General features: G+C 43.8%; 1 protein-coding gene across 1 annotated transcript in view; it reads right to left on the reverse strand.

The window, feature by feature from the left end:
• poc1b (POC1 centriolar protein B) overlaps positions 1-13,093 on the reverse strand; it is a 52,875-nt gene extending 39,782 nt beyond the window's left edge. Inside the window, exons 1-10 of the mRNA XM_080504290.1 lie at positions 12,999-13,093; positions 11,809-11,893; positions 10,902-11,073; positions 10,635-10,814; positions 10,435-10,542; positions 9,370-9,485; positions 9,140-9,273; positions 7,109-7,177; positions 6,868-7,020; positions 5,682-5,777 (exon numbers count right to left, since the gene is read on the reverse strand). Of these exons, the coding sequence (XP_080360416.1) occupies positions 5,682-5,777; positions 6,868-7,020; positions 7,109-7,177; positions 9,140-9,273; positions 9,370-9,485; positions 10,435-10,542; positions 10,635-10,814; positions 10,902-11,073; positions 11,809-11,893; positions 12,999-13,013 (1,128 nt within the window). The 5' untranslated portion in view covers positions 13,014-13,093. The remainder of the gene's footprint in view (positions 1-5,681; positions 5,778-6,867; positions 7,021-7,108; positions 7,178-9,139; positions 9,274-9,369; positions 9,486-10,434; positions 10,543-10,634; positions 10,815-10,901; positions 11,074-11,808; positions 11,894-12,998) is intronic.
• Between the last annotated feature and the right edge of the window lie 11,575 nt (positions 13,094-24,668).

A 24,668-nucleotide genomic window follows, 5' to 3' on the forward strand; every position in this document is an offset into this window, starting at 1 on the left:
ACAAAACTCGCTCGTACACGTGATCCATGAGAGTTCTCCATGCCGAAGAGGGAATGAAAAATCCTTACATGTGACTATATCACAACAAAGCTGCTCACACCTGCGGCGACGTGAATTTGTGACCATTTTTCAGACATAAATATAAATTCAGACACAATATTTCATATCTCGCTGAAGATCACCGAACACAGGTCTTTCTGCCTCCATAAACAGTCGGCATGGATGTCTGTCACAATATGTACAGAGGAGAATAATGCGATGAGCCTTGCTCATAGAAGCTAATAGATCTTAGCGGTGTTCTCTTACGAGAATGCAATGGAACTCTTCTGGAGATGCTTGCATTATCGTGGACAACTTGTCGACAATTTACCTGAGAGGTGTGTCGTAAAGATTGTGGCACAGGGGGAAACATGCGTCCGACACGCAGAAAGGTTCCCGCCCTGAGCTGAACCCGGCTCTTGTTCATGTCATCAACAGAGCCAACCAGGACCTCACTGTAACATAAGTGAGAATACATCATACTTGGCTGTTTATTTGTGTCTAAACATTGTCAAATCTATTACAGATGTGGCAGTGAGCCGACTGCTTATGAATGACTTCTCGGTAAACACTCCTTCCTGTTCGTCTGAATTGCCCGTGTCCCGTGAGGCTGATTTATAGACGTGTTTACTGCAGTCTTGAACCAAAACCACTTATCTTGACTTGGCCATCCTTGTTCCAAATGACTTCCACTTGGCTTGGTCCATTCATGGTTTTCCTCCTACACAAGCAGCAGAATGTAGGAAAGCAGTTGCAGAGACACGCGGGCCGTCAACACAACAGAGGAAGGACGACTAGTCCAGCAGGGGCCATAACTCATGTATCCACACTTTACCTGGAGGCTTCTCTCGAAAGAGGCTGGATAAAGGAGAGGATGAATTGCTTGTCAAATGCCTTTATGATAACGACGGTCAAGAGAGATGTCCTTTAAACAAACACAGAGCCTAAGACATCTTGAATCTCGGTGCAACATTGCCTTTGCACTCAGCGGAAAAGTCGAAAAGTGGTTTCACGGTATCCAAAATGAACTGTTTTCTCTGTTTAATACCAAATCATTCATCACCTGGAGGACGGCCTCTTTCACAGCTACTCTGTATGAAACCTGCAAAACTGGCCCGCAACACTGTTGGAGCCAACGGAGGGCCTGTTTAAATAACAATTTCAAGTGAAAACACAAATCTTTCATTGTGTTTTGGGTGTCCGTTTCCTTGACAATATTGGTAGTTTTATCACAAAGTCACCCGTGATAGCATCCAATTCATGTTCTGTCCATATGAATGTCCGTGTACTCGCTGTTCATAATGTTAATTATTAATGTTGTTAATGCGTTGTTTGTGTGGGGTCATTCTAAAAACAACCAACCGTGCCAACTCTTAGCCTGGCATGCTAACTGCATCTTTTTCAGTGTTCCTGCCATTTCCATGTAAATGGACATCGTTTTGAGAACGTTGCCTCGTGAACGCAAAAGTTTTCAAAAAAAGAAAATGCAAAAACAACGCATTTTCACTTGAAATGCTGTGTCAACGCGGCCCTCATACTGGTCGTTTTAAATGATCTTGTATGGTGTTGCAGATCAATTAAAAGGTATTGAGATCAGCCTCGATCTAATACTGCCGATCAGGAGAGCCCGACATACATCGTATGCTGGGATGGATCAGACAGTCCTGGTCACGGTCTGAGGTATCCCCGACAGCGCGAATTAACAAAGTCTCACAACATCGCACAGTTTGAATGCTGCTCCGAGCGACTAACAACAGGCAGGAATGCAGCAAAACATGACGCGATGATCACCAGTGGTGCAAAAAAAACCAACCTAAAAAACAAGAGCTTTCAGGTTAAAGGGCCGACGTCCGCAATATCCATCTAGTTCCATAGCAAGCCGTTTTCCTACACATAAATACTGTAGCGGTTTTCCATTCAGATCCTGTGCAAACTTACAGTCGTGAAGAAGTTTATGAAAGCCATATTGCACCATGTAGATGTGGTTATAATTCCTTTGGATATATGTGGTCAGTCAAAGTAAAGTCTGTTCCGCCCATTCTGTCCATCCTGCTGGGGGATAAACGTTTGATGGATAATAACTTGGAAGATTTGTGAGTATGGGGGAGGCAACATGTGTGTGTGGATGTGCAGTTTTATTACAAAAACAAACGACAGCAACTACTAGTGGCCCTACGTGGAAAACGGTAATCGTTTTCAGCATTTCAGCTGTTTCCGCATAAACGGACATTGTTTTTAAAACGTTGCCCGGTAAACACGAAACCTTTCTGAAACGAAAATGCGTAAACGGGGCCTAAGGTTGCTTGGAAACTTTGAATGGCCTGTCGTTATGAAAGCCGGAGTGGTTGTTTGCCAATACAGCCAGTAGAGGGCAGTTTGGTCTAACGCAGAAGATCAACAGTCAACCCAACTATTTCTACAGCTATTTTATCACAATGACCACAGAATTGCTTGCTTCTTGAAGATATCAGACATTTTTGTCGTCTTCCATGTCCCGAGTCTCTTAATTATACTGCGCAACGCTGCCCCACACTCATCCACGTTATTACTCAGTTTGCTTCGGATCCTCAAGGCTCCCAGGATATGAACCAAAATGATGATTGTAGAAATTACGCAGGACGCTCCATCCTAAGCCGTCTTAACTGTGTGATCAATAGACGGCTGGACAATATGTCTCGTGTATATAAACATCTAAACAAATGGTGTCTAAACTTTTATTATCCAGACAATACACATGAACTGCAGGGCACCTCAATTCTGAAATATGTTTCTGTAATTAGCCTAATTGTGCTGAGAACTTTGCTGTTTGAAGCATATTCCATCATATTTTCACAATATTCCACATAAACCGCAGGTCTGTTAGCTCTCAAGCTGTTAGTCACGGTCACAATGTCATTGCGACAATTTTTTTGTCGAAGAGTATCAAAACTATAGCTTTTTGGAAAGTGTATTGTATAAGCAATCAGAAAAACAATGTTTCCATTTTCTCTAATACCCACATGGCCGTCATCTTGGATTTTAAGAAATGTTTGCCATAAAAAAGTTTTTGAAAATTTTTTTGAAGAAAAAAACTTGACATTTTTAGTTTGTCAGCCAAACCACCATTCTCATGGCCAAGGCATCAAATGATATAAAAATAGATAAACTAGATTCAACCACAAACTCATTTATGACTGAAACTTTAAATGTTATTTAATGTTTAATGTACGATACTAAAATAGTCAGACCACGACATAAACATGGAATTAATAAGCATTTACAGAAACTACTGGACCAAATGGGAATCCTGGGCCCTGAAGATGGTAGTTTCGCTGTCAAAATAAAAGATAGAGCTATTGATGAAAAATTTTTTACGGCAGCCACAGCCATTTTGTAAAATCTAAGATGGCAGCCATCTCGGTGTCGAGGCAAACGGAAACATTGCTTTTTTCTGACTGCTTAAACTATGAAGTCTCCAAAGGTTAACACCTCTGCTTGCGTCCTGATGATCTAATTATTTCTTTTGTGCACCAGTAGGTGGCGGTAAAAACCTTCTGTGAGATGCTGCATAAAGCAAGCGGCGGAGCCTTGATTACTCACGGACCTGCAGCAAACTGACAGTGCTGCCATAATGAGTGCATTTTTAGAAACAAAGCAACTGAGTCAGATCATCCCGGAAGATATATTCTCCTAAATACCAGACATGGAGTTACATTTTGGTGCAGAAATACACAAAACCAATTATTTTTGCACAAACTGACCTCGATGGTCTTGCACTCCGTGACTGAGGAAGAGATATTTCACCCCACGATGCACAACGTGAAGCCCTCGGTTAAGTGGTGAAAGCTTGTTTTACTCAGTCGGTACATTAATACGTACGTACAGCAATCTATCGTTTCTCACCATTTATCCGGGATCAAGCTCATGCAGAGTAAGCGGATAGCGCTAGTTCACATCCAGGGTTGTACCTTGCAATATATTGTGAGTTGCTCACTGGAGTTCAAGGCCGGGTCAGAGCCCTGCTGGGCCAGAGCTGAGCCTTCAACACCAATACAAGGGGAAAAGAAAGAAAGGAAGGAATGATGTGACGAGCACAAAGTGCTGCTCGCGTGGGCGTGAGGAGACGTGTAACAATTAACGGCATGGTGAAGTCGCCTCGCAAAAAAAATAAAAGATGTTTTCTCAAGAAAACTCATGTATACTTCTCGAAGAGATCTTACACCAAAGCATGCCGGAGGAGCAGCACATGCTTCAACTATCTGGGGACTTAAAAGGACAAAAACAAACAGCACAAGGTTTCTGTTGCATTAAAACAAATGGACTCGTGCGAGTGTTGGGGCAGTGAGTGAAACTACACACTGGTCTGCACTGCCACCTGGTGGTCAGGTCTGCTTCCTCCAACCCGCCTTGATTTTATCCACCTGAATGTGTTCTCTACAAACAGTGATGGGGACAGTTATGTTGAGCCTTCAAGTGTTTTACTCCTAATATGAACACAAATATAAGTAGTTTAACTTCTTAAAATTTTAAACCAGGTTGTTTTCTTTAGGTTTTTTTCTTTTTTTTTATTCAGTCATTAAATGACTTCCCAATATGTGATTGCTGGACAAGTTCAGCATAGAACAGCTGCTTTCTTCACCTCAAACATTGAACCCTGGACATCAGACGTTCAAAACAGATGGAAAGTACAAATGTATGTTTCAGTTAAGATGTATTGTTTATTTCTCTATTCAGGCCAAGGTTGATTTCCACAAGTGCATCAAATAAAACATCCATCTGCTCAGACACTCCACCACACCGGCCTGTCTCCCTGACACAGTCCAGAATCTAGTCGTTCTCCCGTCTCACACATCTGACCTCATTGACTGGAAGCTATATTTCCTTCCCACATTGCTCAAGCGCCCCCTCGAGGACAAACATAAAACCTGCACGTAAGGCCAGTCAAACGTGAACAAGGAAAACATGAATAAACAAGCAATAAAAACATATAAAACATCAAATAGCTTCTACAATAAGTATTTACAATTATGTAAATATTAATAAATGAAACATGGAGTTAAGTTGAAACTTCCTCCTACTCTTTTTGGGAAACATTAAAAACACAGAGGATCTGTAAAACTAACTTTTGATCTGTTCACTTCTATTTATGAACCGGTTTCTTGTTTTGTTCACGTGCACAAATCTGCTTTTTTTATTTCTTTTCATTCATTTTGCAGCTGCCAAAGGTCTTATTGTTGTTTTTGAAGCAATGACAATAATTACAACATCCATCCATCGACTATTCCCTCTATAATCAAGTTAAACTGCAAACCGCCACAGGCCCAGGTAGAACATGAAAACCACTGCTGCACTGCAGCCTGGCCACCCTCTCTACAAACAGTTTTTTTTTTTATTTGCTTTTGTGCTTGTGCCTTTTAAAATGTTTAAAAGTTCAAGCACTCTGAATTGCTTGAACAAACAAGCTGTTCATTGTATATCAACGCAGGCGGAGGCCCACCGCCCACCGTGGCTCACACTGCACAGACAGCACAGGTGATGGAATAACACGATTCTGGAAACATTTCTGTTACCTGAAGCCAATGTAAGCAGTGATGTGATTACAAAGGAGTAATAAAAGTGAATATCCACGCTGGTGTGATGCGGGTGTGTGACTGTGGACTCACTGCGCTGTGCCGGCTCTCCGTGCCACCGTGGCCCGCCGGACCCAGCTCGATGACGTGCGGCTCGGCGGACCGGGTGTCTGCCACCGTGGGACTGATCTGTGGAGGAAAACAGCCGGTAAACCAACAAAATCCCAGATTCAGTTCACCCTGACGGGTATTTAAAGAGGTGCAGCATCTAAAAGACATCTGACGCACTTAATTAATTCAATAGTTCAATAAGTCACACTGTTCCTGTGAATATCAGCGAAGGAATGGCTTTACCTCCCTGAGATTAAAAAAGGTTCATTTTCATAACCTGGAAAAAACATTTTTAACGTATATTTTATAGTATCTAACCAGAAAGTAACTTTGAGACAAAACAACTGATATAATACGAGAGCATTCAGAAGTGAAATCTTATAACAAACAATATAACTCTGGCGTCTAGATGAAGAACAGCAATTAAACATGTTGTTACACCTCATGTGAGTCTATTTATGCCTTTTTCCTACCTCAACAATGCATTTAGCCATGAAACACCCAAATGCTTGACCTCATCTAGATCTAAGGACATGTTAAATATGTATGTGCTGTCATGTTGGCTTGTTTTTTCATGTCTGTTATAAAAGTTCAAAATTATCAAAATATTGCTTCAAACAAATGAAGCCACGCAGCTCCAAGCGCTTGTAGTTTGACACCAGCTTCATTGTCTTATTGATGTCACCTCATACTAATAATCATCATCATCATCCCTTTGGGAAATGAATTTTTTCCACATTAACACTCGAGATGCACCAATACCCGTATCGGGCATCAGGTCTGACGCTTCGTCAGCAACGTCGCCCGCAGGTGTGCAAGAGAGCACTAGCGGCTTGGAGATTCTTTAATACTAACAAGAAACACAACCTGTTTGATACGTTCAGCATCAAAAGTGACCGAAAATCCAGAAAAATACGACAACTGCTGTTGAGCTGAATTAAAAGAATCAGACTTGCACACCTCCGCATCACCAAAACAATCCAGAGTGGATTAAACCTGCTGAGGTTGTCTGGCAGCATAGAGACAGCATGGTATTCCTCTCAACTGGAGGCTCAGAGGATTGAAGCCGGTTGTTGTGTCAACTGGGATATTCTCACAATGTTAACCGAGTAAAATGAAAAGTTCCTATAAAATCCGGTGTTGGCGTGCAGAGTGGAAGCAGCTGGACCTGAATGTCTGCGGGCGGCGGGCAGTGAAGGTGTGGCACCCTGGGGTGAATATCAGTCAGGTGGGGCCGGGGGTCCGGGGTGGACCTGTGCGTGTGTTGTTGTAGGACGTCCCGATGAGACTTGGCGTCGAAGTTGGTCCTCCACAGCAGCACCTGAAGAGGGCGCCGCTCGTTTAAATCACTTCCTGCTTTCAGAAATACGATGGCAGACAAAAAGCTGAACGTGTTGCAAGAGCCCGACCTCGCTGTCCACGCCTCCCGAGGCGAAGAGCTCTCCATCCCTGGAGAAGGACACTGCGATCACAGCTCCCTGAGGAACACAGAGAATTATTATTATCATTATTATTATTATTACCACAGGAAAACACATCCACAATAAGCTATATACTCCAAATATGAACATTCTTCCATATTTTTGCCACGTTGTAGAAAACAAGCTGCATTTTAACAGACACGTAAACTCACGCTAACAAGCAGCAAACGCGAGGAATTAAAAGCTCTTTTTCAAACATTCACAGAAACAAAGTGCAAGATTCCAGAACCAGAAATGTTTTATGTGAAAAAAATAAATAAAAAATTCCCATCTTATTTCCCTTTCATTCAGCCACCAAATTATCGCTGAAATATCATTTATATCAAGGCTCAAGGTGAAAAATGTGACATTTAAAAGGTTCAGTAGTTTATTTTTTTTATATCTTTATGTTTAAAATGACTTGCTTTTCTCTTCAGGTGGCACATGTCAAGTTTTTAAACGCGCCTTTTGATAAATTGTATATCCAAGTAAAGAAGAATCTCGGAGGGAAATAGAGAGTTTCATTCAATGTGGAGACACTCGCTTTCTTTCACTGCTGATTAGGCTCCTTGTATGTTTGAAGCAACAACAAAGGTATGTAGAACATTCTAGAAGCTAGAACTTGTGAGCTGGAAGCAGAAACGTTGAAACGGCTCATATAGACAAATGGACAAACTCGCTCAAAAGGGGACCAAAAAGTTTGGGTTTTTTTAAATAGCAGAAAACAGCTAAAACAACTAAATCTGCCAGAAGAGAAAAGAAAAACATCAAAAAGGAAAAATTATCAGCTCAAACAGTTAAAATAGCTAAAACATACTGCAAAAATGGCTAAAACAGTCGAATCAACCGGAAAAGTTCAGAGCAAAAAAACCAGCTCAAAGCACCGAGTCAAAGAAGATAAAAGATTTACATGTAAAATAATGAAAGCAGCTAAATAAAGAACAAGTTATGAGACGTCTCCCATACTACTGTGGTTTGAAAACTTCACAAGACAGATGTATTGAAAATAAACACATTGTTCTGTGTATAAATATCAATTTCTCTTTTTATATATATAAAAAAAATTTATAAAGTGTTTGGTAAGTTACTCAAATATATAAATTACTTCTTCCTGCAGCTTTTCGGGGATGTTAATGACATATATGAGGAATGTATGTGTCTTTATATTTAAATTGTGTAGGTATACTTAAATGTAGATTATCTATTTTCTCTGAATCTATTTTCACAAGGCATCATTTATTTATATTATCATCATAGGCTGTGTATATTATATATATATATATATATATATAGCATGTGTGTATATACAGACTATATGGATATTGGTAAGTGTGTGATTGCGCACATGTGAAGTGCCATATGCCTGAAATGAATTAATAAAAATCTAGATTTTGTTCTGATGGATTACTTGTCTATACTGTTGTATCTTATATATGGATTTATCATATATTCATATTAGTTTTTTCAACTTATTAAAATGGCTGAGTAGTGCACAATCTGCTTGTTGTGTGTGAAACCAGGTGATTTGGACACTTGGTGGCAGCAGTCTGGAGCAGGTTAGAGGTCATAGGTCACAGGAAGAGGAGGGCAGCAAGGAGACAGCAAACATTTCTCACTTAATTGTACTGACAGTTAATTCTCTCAACGTTCTGGTGTCTAGTTCTTGTCATGACAGGCGGAGCCAACGCAGAACCCAAAACAACAGAACTTCTTCTTGTGGTTCATCTCACGTCTATCTGTTTAAAGCAAACGATGAAAATAGTTTGTGTTCCTCCAGCGTAGTATATGTGGACACGTTTGAGTCGGTTCCGTTTGCTGGTCTGGCGACAAAGAAGTGTTTGCTCTCACCTTTCCTGAGGCCTCCTCTTCCTCTGACCTCTGACCCATTACTGCCACCAAGTGTCCAAATCATGCAATGAAGATTTCAATAAACCACATAACCTGCCAACAATGTCTGTTGCGGCGACAAAGGCTGCGGACCTTGTGTCCATGCAGAGTGTAGATGAGGCGTCCCTCCAGCAGGTCCAGGATTTTAATGGTGCTGTCGCTGGAGCCGCTGATCAGGTAGTTGTTGGACGGGTGGAAGGAAAAGCTGTTGACTGCCGCACTGTGGACTGAATGAAACACAGCAGGTGGGAGACGGCACGGGACTCGCCTCAACGATCTACGAGAGGGTTGAGACGAAGCCTCAGTCCCAAGGGCTGACAGACCTTGATAATGCTGAATCAGCTTGTTGGTGCGTAAATCCCAGACCTTCAGGGAACTGTCGGCTCCCGACGAGGCGATGCACGTACCGCTGGAGTTAAACTCAACGAATGTCGCTGACCTGGGGGGAACAAAACAAATACACACAAAAAGAAGTCATTTAAAAGTATAATACGACACAATATGCACTGGATGTCCGAGTGAAAGACAACGAGAAATAGAAGTAAACATTTTAATTCAATAAATCTTGTAATTGATCAAACACTAATGTAACCTGTCTGGTAGTTCTTATTAGGGATCATCATGTACAGATGGATAGAAATATGGAAAGAAAGAAAGAAACAAACAAACAAACAAACAAACAAAGCCAAGTAAAAAAAATAAGTGGATAGATAGATAGATAGATAGATAGATAGATAGATAGATAGATAGATAGATAGATAGATAGATAGATAGATAGATAGATAGATAGATAGATAGATAGATAGATAGATAGATAGATAGATAGATAGATAGATAGATAGATAGATAGATAGATAGATAGATAGATAGATAGATAGATAGATAGATGGATGGATGGATGGATGGATGGATGGATGGATGGATGGATGGATGGATGGATGGATGGATGGATGGATGGATGGATGGATGGATGGATGGATGGATGGATGGATGGATGGATGGATGGATGGATGGATGGATGGATAGATGGATAGATAGATAGATAGATAGATAGATAGATAGATAGATAGATAAAAAAAACTGTAAATAAATAAAATAAATTAGAGAGTAATAATCATAATTAAGGTTGTAAAAAAATACATGCACCAGTGAGTACATAAATACATTTTGAAATAAATAAATGAGTCAAGAAATAGAATAGAATAGAATAGGGCAGGACAGGACAGGGCAGAACAGAATAGAACAGAATAGGACAGAACAGAACAGAATAGAATAGATATGTATGCATTTATTTGTACTGAAGTATTTGTATTGATCATTTGGTGACGTGAGGCGGGAAGTTGCAGCCACCGTCTGAGATCCAGTTCATGTGTCGATGTGGGATTTACCCTCTGGAGTCCGTGAAGCAGTTGATGCAGTGTTTGGAAGACGTGTCCCACAGCCGGAGGCAGCGGTCGTCCCCGCAGGACGCCACGAGCCGGCCGTCAGGAGAGAACCTGACATCCAGGAAAGACGCTGCTTTATTCCACTACAGACTGAAACGGGACGTGGCGATGAGGCGTGAGGCCGGTGTGGGCGAACCGCATACCGAGCACAGCGCACCCAGTTGGTGTGCTGACTGAGGGAGTAGATGAAGCACCGCCGCTGGACGCTCCACACTTTGACCGACTTGTCATCGGAGGCCGTCACCAGTCTGTGGCCGTCCCGGGAGAAGGCCACGCTGCGCACCGCCGCCGTGTGGGCTCTGAAGACGCTCGACTCTCCGTTCCTGAACGCACGCCCAAAACATCACACGTCATCACTCAGCATCCCAACACTCCCAACTCCTGTGGAATCAACGCTAACCGACACGTACAGGGTGGGCGTCCACAGCCGCACCGTCCGGTCCTTGGAGGAAGTTGCCACCAGGTGGCCGGCGGGGGAAAACTGCACTGCGGTGATGGCGTCTTGGTGGCCCACGAAGCGGAAGGCTCTGGCTTTGGGGGCCAGATTCCAGACCATCAGACATTTATCCACCGAGCCCGAGGCTGCAGGGGCGCAGAGAGGGGATGACGGAAACGGGTCAAGTACACAACGACCGATGCACTTTTACTTGAGCCGTCACGTAAACCAGTGTTTTTCAACCACTGTGCCGCGGCACACTGGTGTTTCTGCGAGATATAGTCAGGTGTGCCGTGGGAAATTATCCAATTTCACATTTTTTTCTAAAAAAACATTTGCTCTCTTAGCCGCTGTCAGCTGTGAGAGCAGTGTGTTGCAGAGTAATCATGTATAAATACTCTTAGCCAATAGATGGCAGCACAGAACTTTGCCGTTGAAATCGAAACTGAAAGACGTCAGTCTGGTTAATCACCACCAATTCATCCATTAGGTCCAGGTTTCACACTGAGTGAGTAAAAATGAAAAAAAAAGAAATTGGGAGAAATTTTTTTCTCTATTTATTTGATTCCTGATGATAAAACTTTGATGAGAATGACTTTATATTGGTAATAGAGGCTACAGAGTTTCAAATTTTAACATTTTCGGGTGGTGGTGTGCCTCTAGATTTTTCCAAAGAAAAAAGTGTGCCTTGGCTCAAAAAAGGTTGAAAAACACTGATGTAAACGCTGCCTTAAAGTAGCATTATGTTGTCTTACAGTGACATCTAGTGGCCACAGATGGTACATACACTGGTATTGTTTCAGATATTCTGAATATAAGTCATAAGATAACCTCAATGACTAAAAAACTAAACGGTGTGTATATTCCAGTGAATTACTCACCCAGCTGCTTACGATTGGGACTAAAGTCCACAGATGTGACGGCGCCTTTGTGTCCTTTGAAGTGTCTCTCCAGGGTGGGATCATCCTGCAACGATAACACACGCCATCGAGATGAATAAACCACACTTCTTTACGTGACAACATTTCAAATGGAAACGCGCCGTGTCCTCCGACAATAGACGGTTTGCGTTTACACTCCGTCTCGGGGTGTTTGTTGTTGTCTGGTACCGTTTCAGCCTTTCCGTTATCAGTGTTTCAGCTGAACAGATGCATTCAGCGCTAAACTCAGTGGTTTTGTGACATAAATGAATTCAATGGTGATTAACATAATTTTGAAACATTAAAAAATATATTTTCTTTCCCAATGAAAATGCCATGGCAGTAATGCCTTTAGAAAGGCTGTTCTTTGTACTTAAAGGGTCTTTAAATTCTTTGCAATAAAATTGGTCTCCCCTTGCTTTATACTTTAAAGAGGAATGGAAAAAAGTGATTTGTATCACGCTTTCAGATCAAACTAAATAATAGATTATAGGAATTTGCTCATTTTTATTGTTATATGTTGACTGAAAATTGTATTGCTTGACTGTTTATTTTGGTCCTTTTTTGTTTAGTTTTGTTGCGTTCTGTATGTGTTCATCTTGTGGTGTTGTATTATGAAATTATATTTTTTTTAAAAAAGGTTGCTCTCACTGATTGTTCTGTGTGGAGCAATATTAAAGCTTCCCCAGTGGAATAAAAACAAGTATTTCTATTCTATTCACACTCATCCGATAACCCACACAGTGAGATGTCCTTCTCAGACCTTTTACTGAAAACTTTGACATAAATCTGAGTCGATGAGTGATAAATACCAACAAACCATATGACGCCTCCCAGCAGCTGATCCTGTCCAGCCCCACACTGAGCTGCTGCGCTGTGATTGGCTGTTTCGTGTAGGTGCACAGGTAATAAAGAGATTGGCATGATACAGCTTAGATTTGGATCTTTTTTTTAATAAGAGACAACTTGTTGAGGAACTTCGATTGTCTTCCAGAGTCGTGTCGAGGCAGGAAGTGTTTGACAGCCTCCATCTCCACAATCCTCTTAGCGAGCAAACTCGCTTACTCGACCAGATTTGACAGCAGCGCCCTTTAAAGCCAAACCCTTGCTGTATTTGATTTTAATAGAAGTAGTGAGGTGAAGAGACTCACCAGGACGGACGCCATCGAGACAGACTTGTGGATTTTCACCGCCTTGATGGAGAAGTTTGAACCGAGCCACTCTTCACTTCCATGATCGCATTCACTTTCACTTCCATAACACGGGCTGTAGCTTCCCCGCGAAATATAAACAAAGCGTGCAGAAGAATTCTCGGTATTTCTGCAGTGTCTCGAGAAATACGTCTTTTTGTGGCGTGCAGTGAAAACACGAACAACCCGCAGCTTTGGTGTTTCGAATCGGTTGACAGTGGTGCGTTTAGGGCACACGTGAAAAAATCGGAGGAAAGCCATTTGCAAACCTAACAACGGAATTCATACCACATTTGTATTATTACAATCATATTAAATATATGTATAGTTCATAACTACGAGTTTTATATGCGTCTAAAATCTAAACAAGAGTGTATAATGCACATGAAGCGCAAAATGTGAGTAGTAGATCTGAATATTAAAAAAAACTAGTATGGGACATGAACGCAGCACATCACTGAGGTGGAGCGTCTCTCGCTGCTGAGCAACCAGTCAACCTAGGATGCATTGACTGCTCTGATTGGTTGTTGGAAACACATCTACGAATCAGTGTCGAGCTTAGTGGAAGTGTGAAGTGGCGCGAGCGGACTCATAGATACAAAACGCTAAGATGACTCACATTGCTGCCTATGGCATGTCTCACGGTCTGCCATCTTGGGTAGGTCTCCCGCTTGAGCTAAACTTATAGATCCCGTGCTAGAAAATCCTCAGAAACATTTGTAGCGCGTTTGCTTGTCCACGTATCAACACAAATAATACCTCATTTTAAAACTGAGGAAAATCTCTATCACCTGAACACTTCATATAGGAATTATTGGGGGCAGAAGGGAAAAGTCTTAAAAAATGAGAAGACTAATAAAGCTGGGAAAAATAAACACATTTTATTTTATTTTAAATCAATTCATCTGGAGAGTGTCAAAGGAAGCCTCAACAGTACCCGTAAACCAAGCCCCCCCCCCCCCCACTCCAAAAAAATTGTCATTGTTCATATCATTTCTTGACACAGGCTGTGTTACAAGTATCTCAATGTATTAAAAGTAAGGCATTATGTAATACTGTGTGGATAATTTTTCATTTTACTAAGACCAGACATCACTAAAATTTAGCTTCTCTGGCTTTCTCAAGGCACTTTTTGTGGGGTCGGTTGGTAGGGGAAGAAAGACATGATTGGCAAATTTTTCATTGAAGTCCAAATTTGACATAATTTTGTGGGGGGGGGGGGGGGGGGGGGGGGGTCCGTTTTTGCACCTCTTTTACTTTTCCCTTCCAAGTACTTGGAGAGTACTTAGAAATATCTATCTATCTATCTATCTATCTATCTATCTATCTATCTATCTATCTATCTATCTATCTATCTATCTATCTATCTATCTATCTATCTATCTATCTATCTCTCTGTATGTGTGATTGGGTAACACTGGGACCCACTCTCACCCTCTGACTGCAACCAGAATCTCCTGATCCACATGCAAACAGGCTATAGTTCAATGTTAAGTCGATGTATTCTCTTGATTTTAATTGTTTATAATGGTTTGTTAATAGTAAACACAGAGACAGTCCACCATCGCTTGTTTGATTTGTTAGAAATTAATTATTGAAGAAAAATGACTTCTACGAAAAGAAGAAAGAACATCCCACACCAGCAATATTATGTTTATTATATTAAATTACTTGGTGTAGGTTCTTCATGAGATAGAATAAATTAAATAGCCATACATTTCCCTTTTAAGAGTGTTGTGCCTCCCTCGGTTTAATGAATGGCGACAGCATAATTGCCCTTTAAATCTACTACTCAGAGTTTGATAAACTCCCAAACGTGGAAACTGTTGAAAAAAAAAGTTAAAAAAAATGCATAAACAAATAAAGACAAAATTACCAACGAAACAAATATCAAAATTGCAATAAAAGAAATGTTGTTGTTTTTTTTAACTAATAATGCCTATGAATTATTATTTTAACCTTGGCACATGCTATTCTAACTATTATACGCACAAAAATATTGAATTATAAACTGCTGTAATTGTTATGTACAGTATGAATTAACCATTAAACCTTGTCTAATATCAACCTTTTCTAACTATACTGACATTCAATGAAGCTTTTAACATCATGATATTAATTGTATTTTTGATGAACATTTTCACTCCACCTGAATTTAGCACAGTTAGCAAAAGCAACATTATCAATCTTAGCATAGCATTACTGTGGCAGGACGAGGCAGAGCTGAATCTTGAAACACGTCTTTATTTCAGCGAACACAGAACTCGACTGGGACAGCCCACAAAAGCCCAGGCGCGGGAGAGCTCAAAACTACGCCCCTTTACCCACAGTTCTCTGGGTGAGAGGCCCGGATCCGAGCAACCGCCTTATCGGGGTAGCAGCACAGAACTCACAGGCAAAAATTCCCCCAGATGCCCGGGACGCACAAGCACTCGAGACAGACAAACAGCGACGCAATCCGCCTTACCAGCCACATGTCGAATATCGGTCGTAAACTCGGAGATGGATATCAAATGGCGCTGCTGGCGAGCAGGCCACGGCTCCATCACCTTAGACATCGCAAAGGTCAATGGTTTGTGATCCACACAAGCTATGAATGAACGACCATCCAAAAGGAAACGGAAATGACGAGTTGCCAGATATAACGCCAACAACTCACGGTCGAAAACACTATACTTGCGTTCGCTATCACGCAACTTGCGGCTGAAAAATGCAAAAGGCTGCCAAACTCCAGCCACCTGCTGTTCCACCACAGCCCCCACCGCTATATCAGACACGTCAGTCATTAAAGAGATGGGTGCTGAAGGTGCTGGATGGGCTAAAAGAGCTGCATCAGCAAGAGCAGTCTTGGCACTCTCAAAAGCCTGGACACGATCCGGTGTCCAGTCAACTGGATCGGAGCCTTTCTTCACACGCAAAGCCCCATAAAGTGGCTGCAGAAGGTGGGCGGCACACGGAAGAAAACGGTTGTAGAAATTAATCATGCCCAAAAACTCCTGCACGGACTTAACAGAGGCCGGACGAGGGAAATCTGTCACCGCCTGCACCTTAGAAGGCAATGGAATGGCACCCTGAGCTGAAATCCGATGACCCAAAAAGTTAATCACAGGCAGACCAAACTGGCACTTAGCAGGATTGACAATAAGGCCATGTTCCTCAAGGCACTGAAAAACTTGCTTCAGATGCAACAAATGCTCCTCAGCTGAAGAACTAGCCACCAAGATGTCGTCCAGGTAAGCAAATACGAAAGCGAGGTCGCGCAGCACCGAGTCCATAAACCTCTGAAAAGTCTGTGTGGCCCCTTTAAGGCCAAAAGGCATGCGCAGGAACTCAAAAAGCCCGAACGGGGTAATCACTGCAGTCTTAGGCACATCATCTGCACGCACAGGAACCTGGTGATCACCGTGCACCAGGTCCACTTTAGAAAAAACGCGCCTGCCAAACGCACAGAAAAGTCTTGAATATGCGGAAACGGGATAGCGATCGTGCACAGTGATATTGTTAAGGCGGCGAAAATCTCCACATGGCCGCCATGAACCGTCTGCCTTCGGCACCATGTGAAGCGGTGAGGCCCACGGGCTATTAGAACGCCTCACGATGCCCAAACACTGCATATCGGCAAACTCCTCTTTAGCTAAGCTAGCTTCTCCGCATCTAAGCGACGTGCGCATGCAAAAACGGGCCCGTGGTAGCAATGAAATGCTCGACACTGTGCTTTGTCACCGTGGTGGAAAATACAGGCTTGGTCAAAGACGGATACTCCCCCAACAAAAGCTGAAACACATTCTCTGGTGCAAAAAAATTTGCGCGGGTTAACGGCCCAGGTCCCGCGGTCTCACACGGAAAGGTAGCAAATGACACTGCATCGATCAACCGGTGGTTCGCAACATCAACCAGGAAATCATGAGCAAAGAGAAAATCAGCACCGATAACGGGAACAGTAATGGAGGCGATCACAAAGTCCCACTTAAACTGGCGTCCGTGGAAACATACAGTCGCTGACCTACTGCCAAAAGATGAGATGGGGGAACCATTGGCCGCGCTCAACGGAGGTCCTGTGTCCCGGGCCGGCAAATCCGTGCCGGCTGGAGGGAGGAGGCTCAGCTGCGAGCCGGAGTCCACCAGAAAACGCTTCCCTGACACCGAGTCTTTGACGAAAAGCAGCTCACATTGTCCACCAGCACCCACAGCTGCTACTGAGTGCTGGCGCTGGCGTTTCCCGGCACCTCGAATGAGCAAGGAGGGACGCAGCGTCGCGCCTTGGCGCCAAACCGCTGATGAAAAAAACACATGCTGGTCCCGCGTCGTCTCCGGGCGGCGACTCCGGCCACCGCCGCAGGGTCTGTGTCCTCTGTCACCAGCTGGGGGGGCTCCGCTTTCACACCTTGTACCGCAAATCTCCTTGTCGCCAGCAGAACTCGATCCGCCTCCTCGGCAAAACCACGGAAGTCGCCTTCGGCCAAGCAGCGGCAGTTAGCCAAAGCTGCGTGCACTGGCGGCGGGAGTTGCCGCAGGAACAAGTGGGGGAAAAAGAATCCACCCTCGTCCTCGCCCAACAGCGACAGCATGTCGTCCATCAAGTCCACGGCCGAGCCGTCCCCTAACCCAGGCAGGGAGAGGAGTTTGTCCGCCCTCTCGGCGGCGGAAAGGCGGAACCTCCGCAGCAGGAGCTGCTTGAGTGCGGTGAGTTTTCCGATCCACGGGGGAGCGCGCAGGAGCTGTATTACTCGCCTGGTGGACTGCTGGTCCAAGGCTGCGACGGTCAAGTAATACCTCTGCTCATCCTCCGTGATTCCTCGCAGTCGGAAGAGAGCCTCGACATGCACAAACCACGAAGCCGGGTCATTTTGCCAGAAGTCGGGAAGCCTCAGAGCCGCGGCGAAAACCGCCGTCCAGCGCGGCTGAGGAGACGAGGACGAATCAACGTCGCAGTCTTCTACTTCCTCGAACATGTCCATAACGTGGTCACCAATGTGGCAGGACGAAGGATGAGGCAGAGCTGAATCTTGGAACACATCTATTTCAGCGAACACAGAACTCGACTGCGACAACCCACAAAAGCCCGGGCGCGGGAGAGCTCAAAACCTCGCCCCTTTACCCACAGTTATCTGGGTGAGAGGCCCGGATCCTAGCAACCGTCACATTACACTTAAAAAAAAAGAACTAGCAATACACCGGCCTCGTTGGTTGTTTTACACAAGTGCAGGGGGTAAGTCCTGTCTCATACTGCTCTTCAGCTTCTATAAAACACGTTTAGAACTTATAAACACTTGTAGAAACATCCCATGTATTCAACCTATGCACCTTACAGACATTAAATATGTTCTCCCAGATAAGAGCTGTAACATAATTCCGCCTGCCGAGCATAGAACTGTCTTTGAGGACAGGAACCAGAATTTTACTAAACATGTAAATTCATAATGCACTGCTATGTGCAATGTGCAATGTGATGCAGTTATAAGGTCATCTGATTAAATAGAATAAATAAAGCAGCCATAATTTTCACTCTAATAGGTTGCGCCGTGAGAGATAGTTGCAGTCATCTGTGCTGCAGCAAGTGGCTTCAACCAGAACACTTGAAAAACCTGTATCCATTGAAAAGCTCCGATCCCCTGTGGTTGGACACACGGAGGACGCTGCACAGCCTCTGTAGATTCTCGTTGGTAAACGCTCATCAAGTATTTTATCTATAGAGTGAAAAGTGAGTTAGTTGTAGTTGGTGAAAAGCTGCCAGAACATTGCGGTACATGTATTTCATTGAGGAATTGTAGATGTGAGGAAAGGTCTACCTAGAATAGTGGCTGATATACACATGGTCTCTGAGGAGCACATCACCGAGGTTGTTGATGAACAGGAGGAATCTAAGCAGCTCAGACACTGGAGGGGTGGAGGAGTTGATGTCGTTCTTGTAGGTGGGGCAGTAGCTGTTGTAGGGTCAGGAGTTGTTGCAGGTAGGTCAGTAGTTGTAGGTAGATCAGTAGCTGTTGTGGGTAAGCCTGTTGTTGTTGTAGTTGAGGCAGTAGCTGTTATAGGTAGGCCAGTAGTTGTTGTAGGTAGGCCAGTAGTTGATGTAGTTGGGGTAGTAGTTGTTGTAGGTAGGCCAGGAGTTGTTGTAGATAGGCCAGTAGTTGTTGTAGTTGGGGCAGTAGTTGTTGTAGACGGGGCAGTAGTTGTAGGTAGATCAGTAGTTGTAGGTGGGGCAGTAGTTGTTGTAGGTAGGGCAGTAGTTATTGTAGATTGGGCAGTAGCTGTTGTAGGTATGACAGTAGTTGTTGGTAGATCAGTAGTTGAAGGTGGGGCAGTAATTGTTGTAGGTAGGGCAGTAGCTGTAGGTAGATCAGTAGTTGTAGGTGGGCCAGTAGTTGTTAAAGGTAGGGCAGTAGTTGTTATAGATGGGGCAGTAGTAGCTTCTGTAGGTTGACCAGTAGTTGTTGTAGGTGGGGCAGTAGTTGTAGGTAAATCAGTAGTTATAGCTGGGGCAGTAGTTGTTGTAGGTAGGGTAGTAGTTGTAGGTAGATCAGTAGTTGTAGGAGGGACAGTAGTTGTTCTAGTTGGGGCAGTAGTAGTTGTTGTAGGTAAGGCAGTAGCGTTTGTAGGTAGACCACTAGTTGTTGTAGGTGGGGCAGTAGTTTTTAGAGATGAGGAAGTAGTAGTTGTTGTAGGTTGGGCCGTAGCTGTTGTAGGTAGGCCAGTAGTTGTTGTAGTTGGGGCAGTAGTTGTTGTAGGTAGGACAGTAGTTGTTGTAGGTAGGGCAGTAGTTGTAGTTAGATCAGTAGTTGTAGGTGGGGCAGTAGTTGATGTAGGTAGGGCAGTAGTAGTTGTTGTAAATGGGGCAGTACTAGTTGTTGTAGGTTGGACAGTAATTGTTATAGGTAGGGCAGTAGTTGTTGTAGGTGGGGCAGTAGTTCTTGTAGGTAGGGCAGTAGTTGTAGGTAGATCAGTAATTGCAGTTTGGGCAGTAGTTGTAGGTAGATCAGTAGTTGTAGGTGGGGCAGTCGCTGTTGTAGGTCGGCCAGTAGTTGTTGTAGGTAGGGCAGTAATAGTAGGTAGGTTAGTAGTTGTAGATAGATCAGTAGTTGTGGGAGGGGCAGTCGTTGTTGTAGGTAAGTGAATAGTGGTTGTAGTTGGGGCAGTAGTTGTAGGTAGAACAGTAGTTGTAGGTAGGGCAGTAGTTGTTGTAGATGGGGAAGTAGTAGTTGTTGTAGGTAGACCAGTAGTTGATGTAGTTGGGGCAGTAGTTGTTGTAGGTGGGGCAGTAGTTGTTGTAGGTAGGGCAGTAGTTGTTATAGGTGGGGTAGTAGTTGTAGGTAGATCAGTAGTTGTTGCAGGTGGGGCAGTAGTTCTTATAGATGGGGCAGTAGTAGTTGTTGAAGGTAGGGCAGTAGATGTACGTAGATCAGTAGTTGTAGGTGGGGCAGTAGTTGTAGGTAGGGCAGTAATTGTTACAAGTACGGCATTATTTGTTATAGGTAGGGCAGTTGTTGTAGTTAGATCAGTAGTTTTCGATGGAGCATTAGTTGTTGTAGTTGTAGGTGGGGCAATAGTTGTTGTAGGTTGGGCAGTAGTTGTTGTAGGTGGGGCAGTAGTTGTAGGTAGATCAGTAGTTGTAGGTGGGACAGTAGTTGTTGTAGGTGGGGTAGTAGATGTTGTAGGTAGGGCAGTAGTTGTTGTAGGTTGAGCAGTAGTTGTTGTAGGTGGGGCAGTAGTTGTTGTTGGTGGAGCAGTAGTTGTTGTAGGTGGGGCAGTAGTTGTAGGTAGATTAGTAGTTGTAGGTGGGGCAGTAGTTGTTGTAGGTAGGGCAGTCGTTGTGATAGGTAGTGCAGTAGTTGATGGGGCAGTTCCTATTGTTCCTATTGTTCCTATTGTTGTAGGTATGGCAGTAGCTGTGGTAGTTGGGGCATTAGTTGTTGTAAGTAGTGCAGTAGTTGTTGCAGATGGGGCAGTAGTAGTTGTTGTAGGTATGGCCGTAGATATACGTAGAGCAGTATTTGTAGGTGAGGCTGTAGTTGTTGTGGGTAGGGCAGTAGCTGTTGTAGATGGGGCAGTAGTAGTTGTTGTAGGTATGGCCGTAGATATACGTAGAGCAGTATTTGTAGGTGACGCAGTAGCTGTTTTAGGTAGGCCGTTAGTTGTTGTAGTTGGGGCAGTAGTTGTAGGTAGATCAGTAGTTGTAGGTGGGGCAGTAGTTGTTATAGATGGGGCAGTAGTAGTTGTTAAAGGTAGGGCAGAAGCTGTTGTAGGTAGTGCAGTAGTTGTTGTAGATGGGGCAATATTAGTTGTTGTAGGTAGGGCAGTACTTGTTATAGGTTGGGCAGTAGTTGTTGTAGGTGAGGCAGTAGTTATTGAGTGGGCAGTAGTTGTTGTAGGTGGGGCAGTAGTCTTTGTAGGTAGGGCAGTAGTAGTTGTTGTAGGTGGGGTAGTAGCTGTTGTAGATGGGTCACTAATAGTTGTTAAATGTATGGCAGTAGTTGTAGGTAGGGAAGTAGTTGTAGGTAGATCAGTAGTTGTAGGTGGGGCAGTAGTTGTTATTGATGGGGCAATGGTTGTTATAGATGGGGCAGTAGTAGTTGTTGTAGGTAGGGCAGTAGCTGTTGTAGTTGGGGCAGTGATTGTAGGTAGATTAGTAGTTGTAGTTGGGGCAATAGTTGTTGTAGGTTGGGCAGTAGTTGTTGTAGATGGGGCAGTAGTGTTTGTAGGTAGAGCAGTAGTTGTTGTAGGTAGGGCAGTAGTTGTTATAGATGGGGCAGGAGTTGTTGTAGATGGGGCAGTAGTTGTTGTAGGTAGGGCAGCAGTGTTTGTAGATGGGGCAGTAGTAGTTTTTGTAAGTAGGCCAGCAGCTGTTGTAGGTAGTGCAATAGTTGTTATAGATGAGGCAGGAGTTGTTGTAGGTGGGGCAGTAGTTAGTGTAGGTAGGGTAGTAGTAGTTGTTGTGGGTAGGCCAGTAGTTGTTGTAGTTGGAGCAGTAAGTGGGGCTGTAGTTGTTGTAGATAGGGAATCAGTTTTTGTAGATGGAGCAGTAATTGCTGTAGGTAGGGCATTCATTGTTGTAGGTGAGGCAGTAGTTGTAGGTTGGGCAGTAGTTGTTTTTGGAAGGGCAGTTGTTGTTGTAGGTGTGGCTGTAGTATTTGTAGGTAGGGCAGTAGTTGTTGGTAGGGCAGTAGTTGTTGTAGGTTCAGCAGTAGTTAATGTAGGTAGGGCAGTAGTTGTTGGTAGGGCAGTAGTTGTTGTAGGTTCAGCAGTAGTAAATGTAGGTAGGGCAGTAGTTGTTGCTAGGGCAGTAGTTGTAGTTTTGGAAGTAGTTAATGTAGATAGGGCAGTAGCTGATGTCAGTAGGGCATTAGTTGTTGTAGGTAGGGTAGTAATTGTTGTAGGTAGGGCAGTAGTTGTTGTTGGTGGGGCAGTAGTTGTATTTAGGGCAGTAATTGTTATAGGTAGGGCACTGCTTGTTATAGGCATGGCAGTAGTTGTTGTTGGTGGGGCAGTAGTGTTTGTAGGTGAGGCAGTAGCCTTTGTAGGTAGGGCAGTAGTTAGTGTAGGTAGGGACATAGTTGTTGTAGGTGGAGCAGTGGCTGTTGTAGGTAGGGCAGTAATAGTTATTGGTCCGGCGGTAGTTCTTGAAGGTGAGACAGTAGTTGCTGTAGGTAAGGCAGTTGCTGTTTCAAGTTGATCAGTAGTTGTGTGTGGGGTAGTAGTTATTGTAGGTAGGGCAGTAGCTGTTGTGGGTGGGGTTGTAGTTATTGTAGGTAAGTTAGTAGTTATTGTCGGTAGGGCAGTAGTTGTAGGTTGGGCAGTAGTTGTTGTAGGTAGGGCAGCAGTGTTTGTAGATGGGGCAGTAGTAGTTTTTGTAAGTAGGCCAGCAGCTGTTGTAGGTAGTGCAATAGTTGTTATAGATGAGGCAGGAGTTGTTGTAGGTGGGGCAGTAGTTAGTGTAGGTAGGGTAGTAGTAGTTGTTGTGGGTAGGCCAGTAGTTGTTGTAGTTGGAGCAGTAAGTGGGGCTGTAGTTGTTGTAGATAGGGAATCAGTTTTTGTAGATGGAGCAGTAATTGCTGTAGGTAGGGCATTCATTGTTGTAGGTGAGGCAGTAGTTGTAGGTTGGGCAGTAGTTGTTTTTGGAAGGGCAGTTGTTGTTGTAGGTGTGGCTGTAGTATTTGTAGGTAGGGCAGTAGTTGTTGGTAGGGCAGTAGTTGTTGTAGGTTCAGCAGTAGTTAATGTAGGTAGGGCAGTAGTTGTTGGTAGGGCAGTAGTTGTTGTAGGTTCAGCAGTAGTAAATGTAGGTAGGGCAGTAGTTGTTGCTAGGGCAGTAGTTGTAGTTTTGGAAGTAGTTAATGTAGATAGGGCAGTAGCTGATGTCAGTAGGGCATTAGTTGTTGTAGGTAGGGTAGTAATTGTTGTAGGTAGGGCAGTAGTTGTTGTTGGTGGGGCAGTAGTTGTATTTAGGGCAGTAATTGTTATAGGTAGGGCACTGCTTGTTATAGGCATGGCAGTAGTTGTTGTTGGTGGGGCAGTAGTGTTTGTAGGTGAGGCAGTAGCCTTTGTAGGTAGGGCAGTAGTTAGTGTAGGTAGGGACGTAGTTGTTGTAGGTGGAGCAGTGGCTGTTGTAGGTAGGGCAGTAATAGTTATTGGTCCGGCGGTAGTTCTTGAAGGTGAGACAGTAGTTGCTGTAGGTAAGGCAGTTGCTGTTTCAAGTTGATCAGTAGTTGTGTGTGGGGTAGTAGTTATTGTAGGTAGGGCAGTAGCTGTTGTGGGTGGGGTTGTAGTTATTGTAGGTAAGTTAGTAGTTATTGTCGGTAGGGCAGTAGTTGTAGGTTGGGCAGTAGTTGTTGTAGGTAGGGCAATAGTTGTTATAGATGGGGCAGGAGTTGTTGTAGGTGGGGCAGCAGTTAGTGTAGGTAGGGTAGTAGTAGTTGTTGTGGGTAGGCCAGTAGTTGTTGTAGTTGGAGCAGTAAGTGGGGCTGTAGTTGTTGTAGATAGGGAATCAGTTTTTGTAGATGGAGCAGTAATTGCTGTAGGTAGGGCATTCATTGTTGTAGGTGAGGCAGTAGTTGTAGGTTGGGCAGTAGTTGTTTTTGGAAGGGCAGTTGTTGTTGTAGGTGTGGCTGTAGTATTTGTAGGTAGGGCAGTAGTTGTTGGTAGGGCAGTAGTTGTTGTAGGTTCAGCAGTAGTTAATGTAGGTAGGGCAGTAGTTGTTGGTAGGGCAGTAGTTGTTGTAGGTTCGGCAGTAGTAAATGTAGGCAGGGCAGTAGTTGTTGCTAGGGCAGTAGTTGTAGTTTTGGAAGTAGTTAATGTAGATAGGGCAGTAGCTGATGTCAGTAGGGCATTAGTTATTGTAGGTAGGGTAGTAATTGTTGTAGGTAGGGCAGTAGTTGTTGTTGGTGGGGCAGTAGTTGTTGTATTTAGGGCAGTAATTGTTATAGGTATGGCACTGCTTGTTATAGGCATGGCAGTAGTTGTTGTTGGTGGGGCAGTAGTGTTTGTAGGTGAGGCAGTAGCCTTTGTAGGTAGGGCAGTAGTTAGTGTAGGTAGGGACATAGTTGTTGTAGGTGGAGCAGTGGCTGTTGTAGGTAGGGCAGTAATAGTTATTGGTCCGGCGGTAGTTCTTGAAGGTGAGACAGTAGTTGCTGTAGGTAAGGC

Source organism: Blennius ocellaris (assembly GCF_963422515.1).
Source record: "Blennius ocellaris genome assembly, chromosome: 11".
Taxonomy (NCBI): Eukaryota; Metazoa; Chordata; class Actinopteri; order Blenniiformes; family Blenniidae; genus Blennius; species Blennius ocellaris.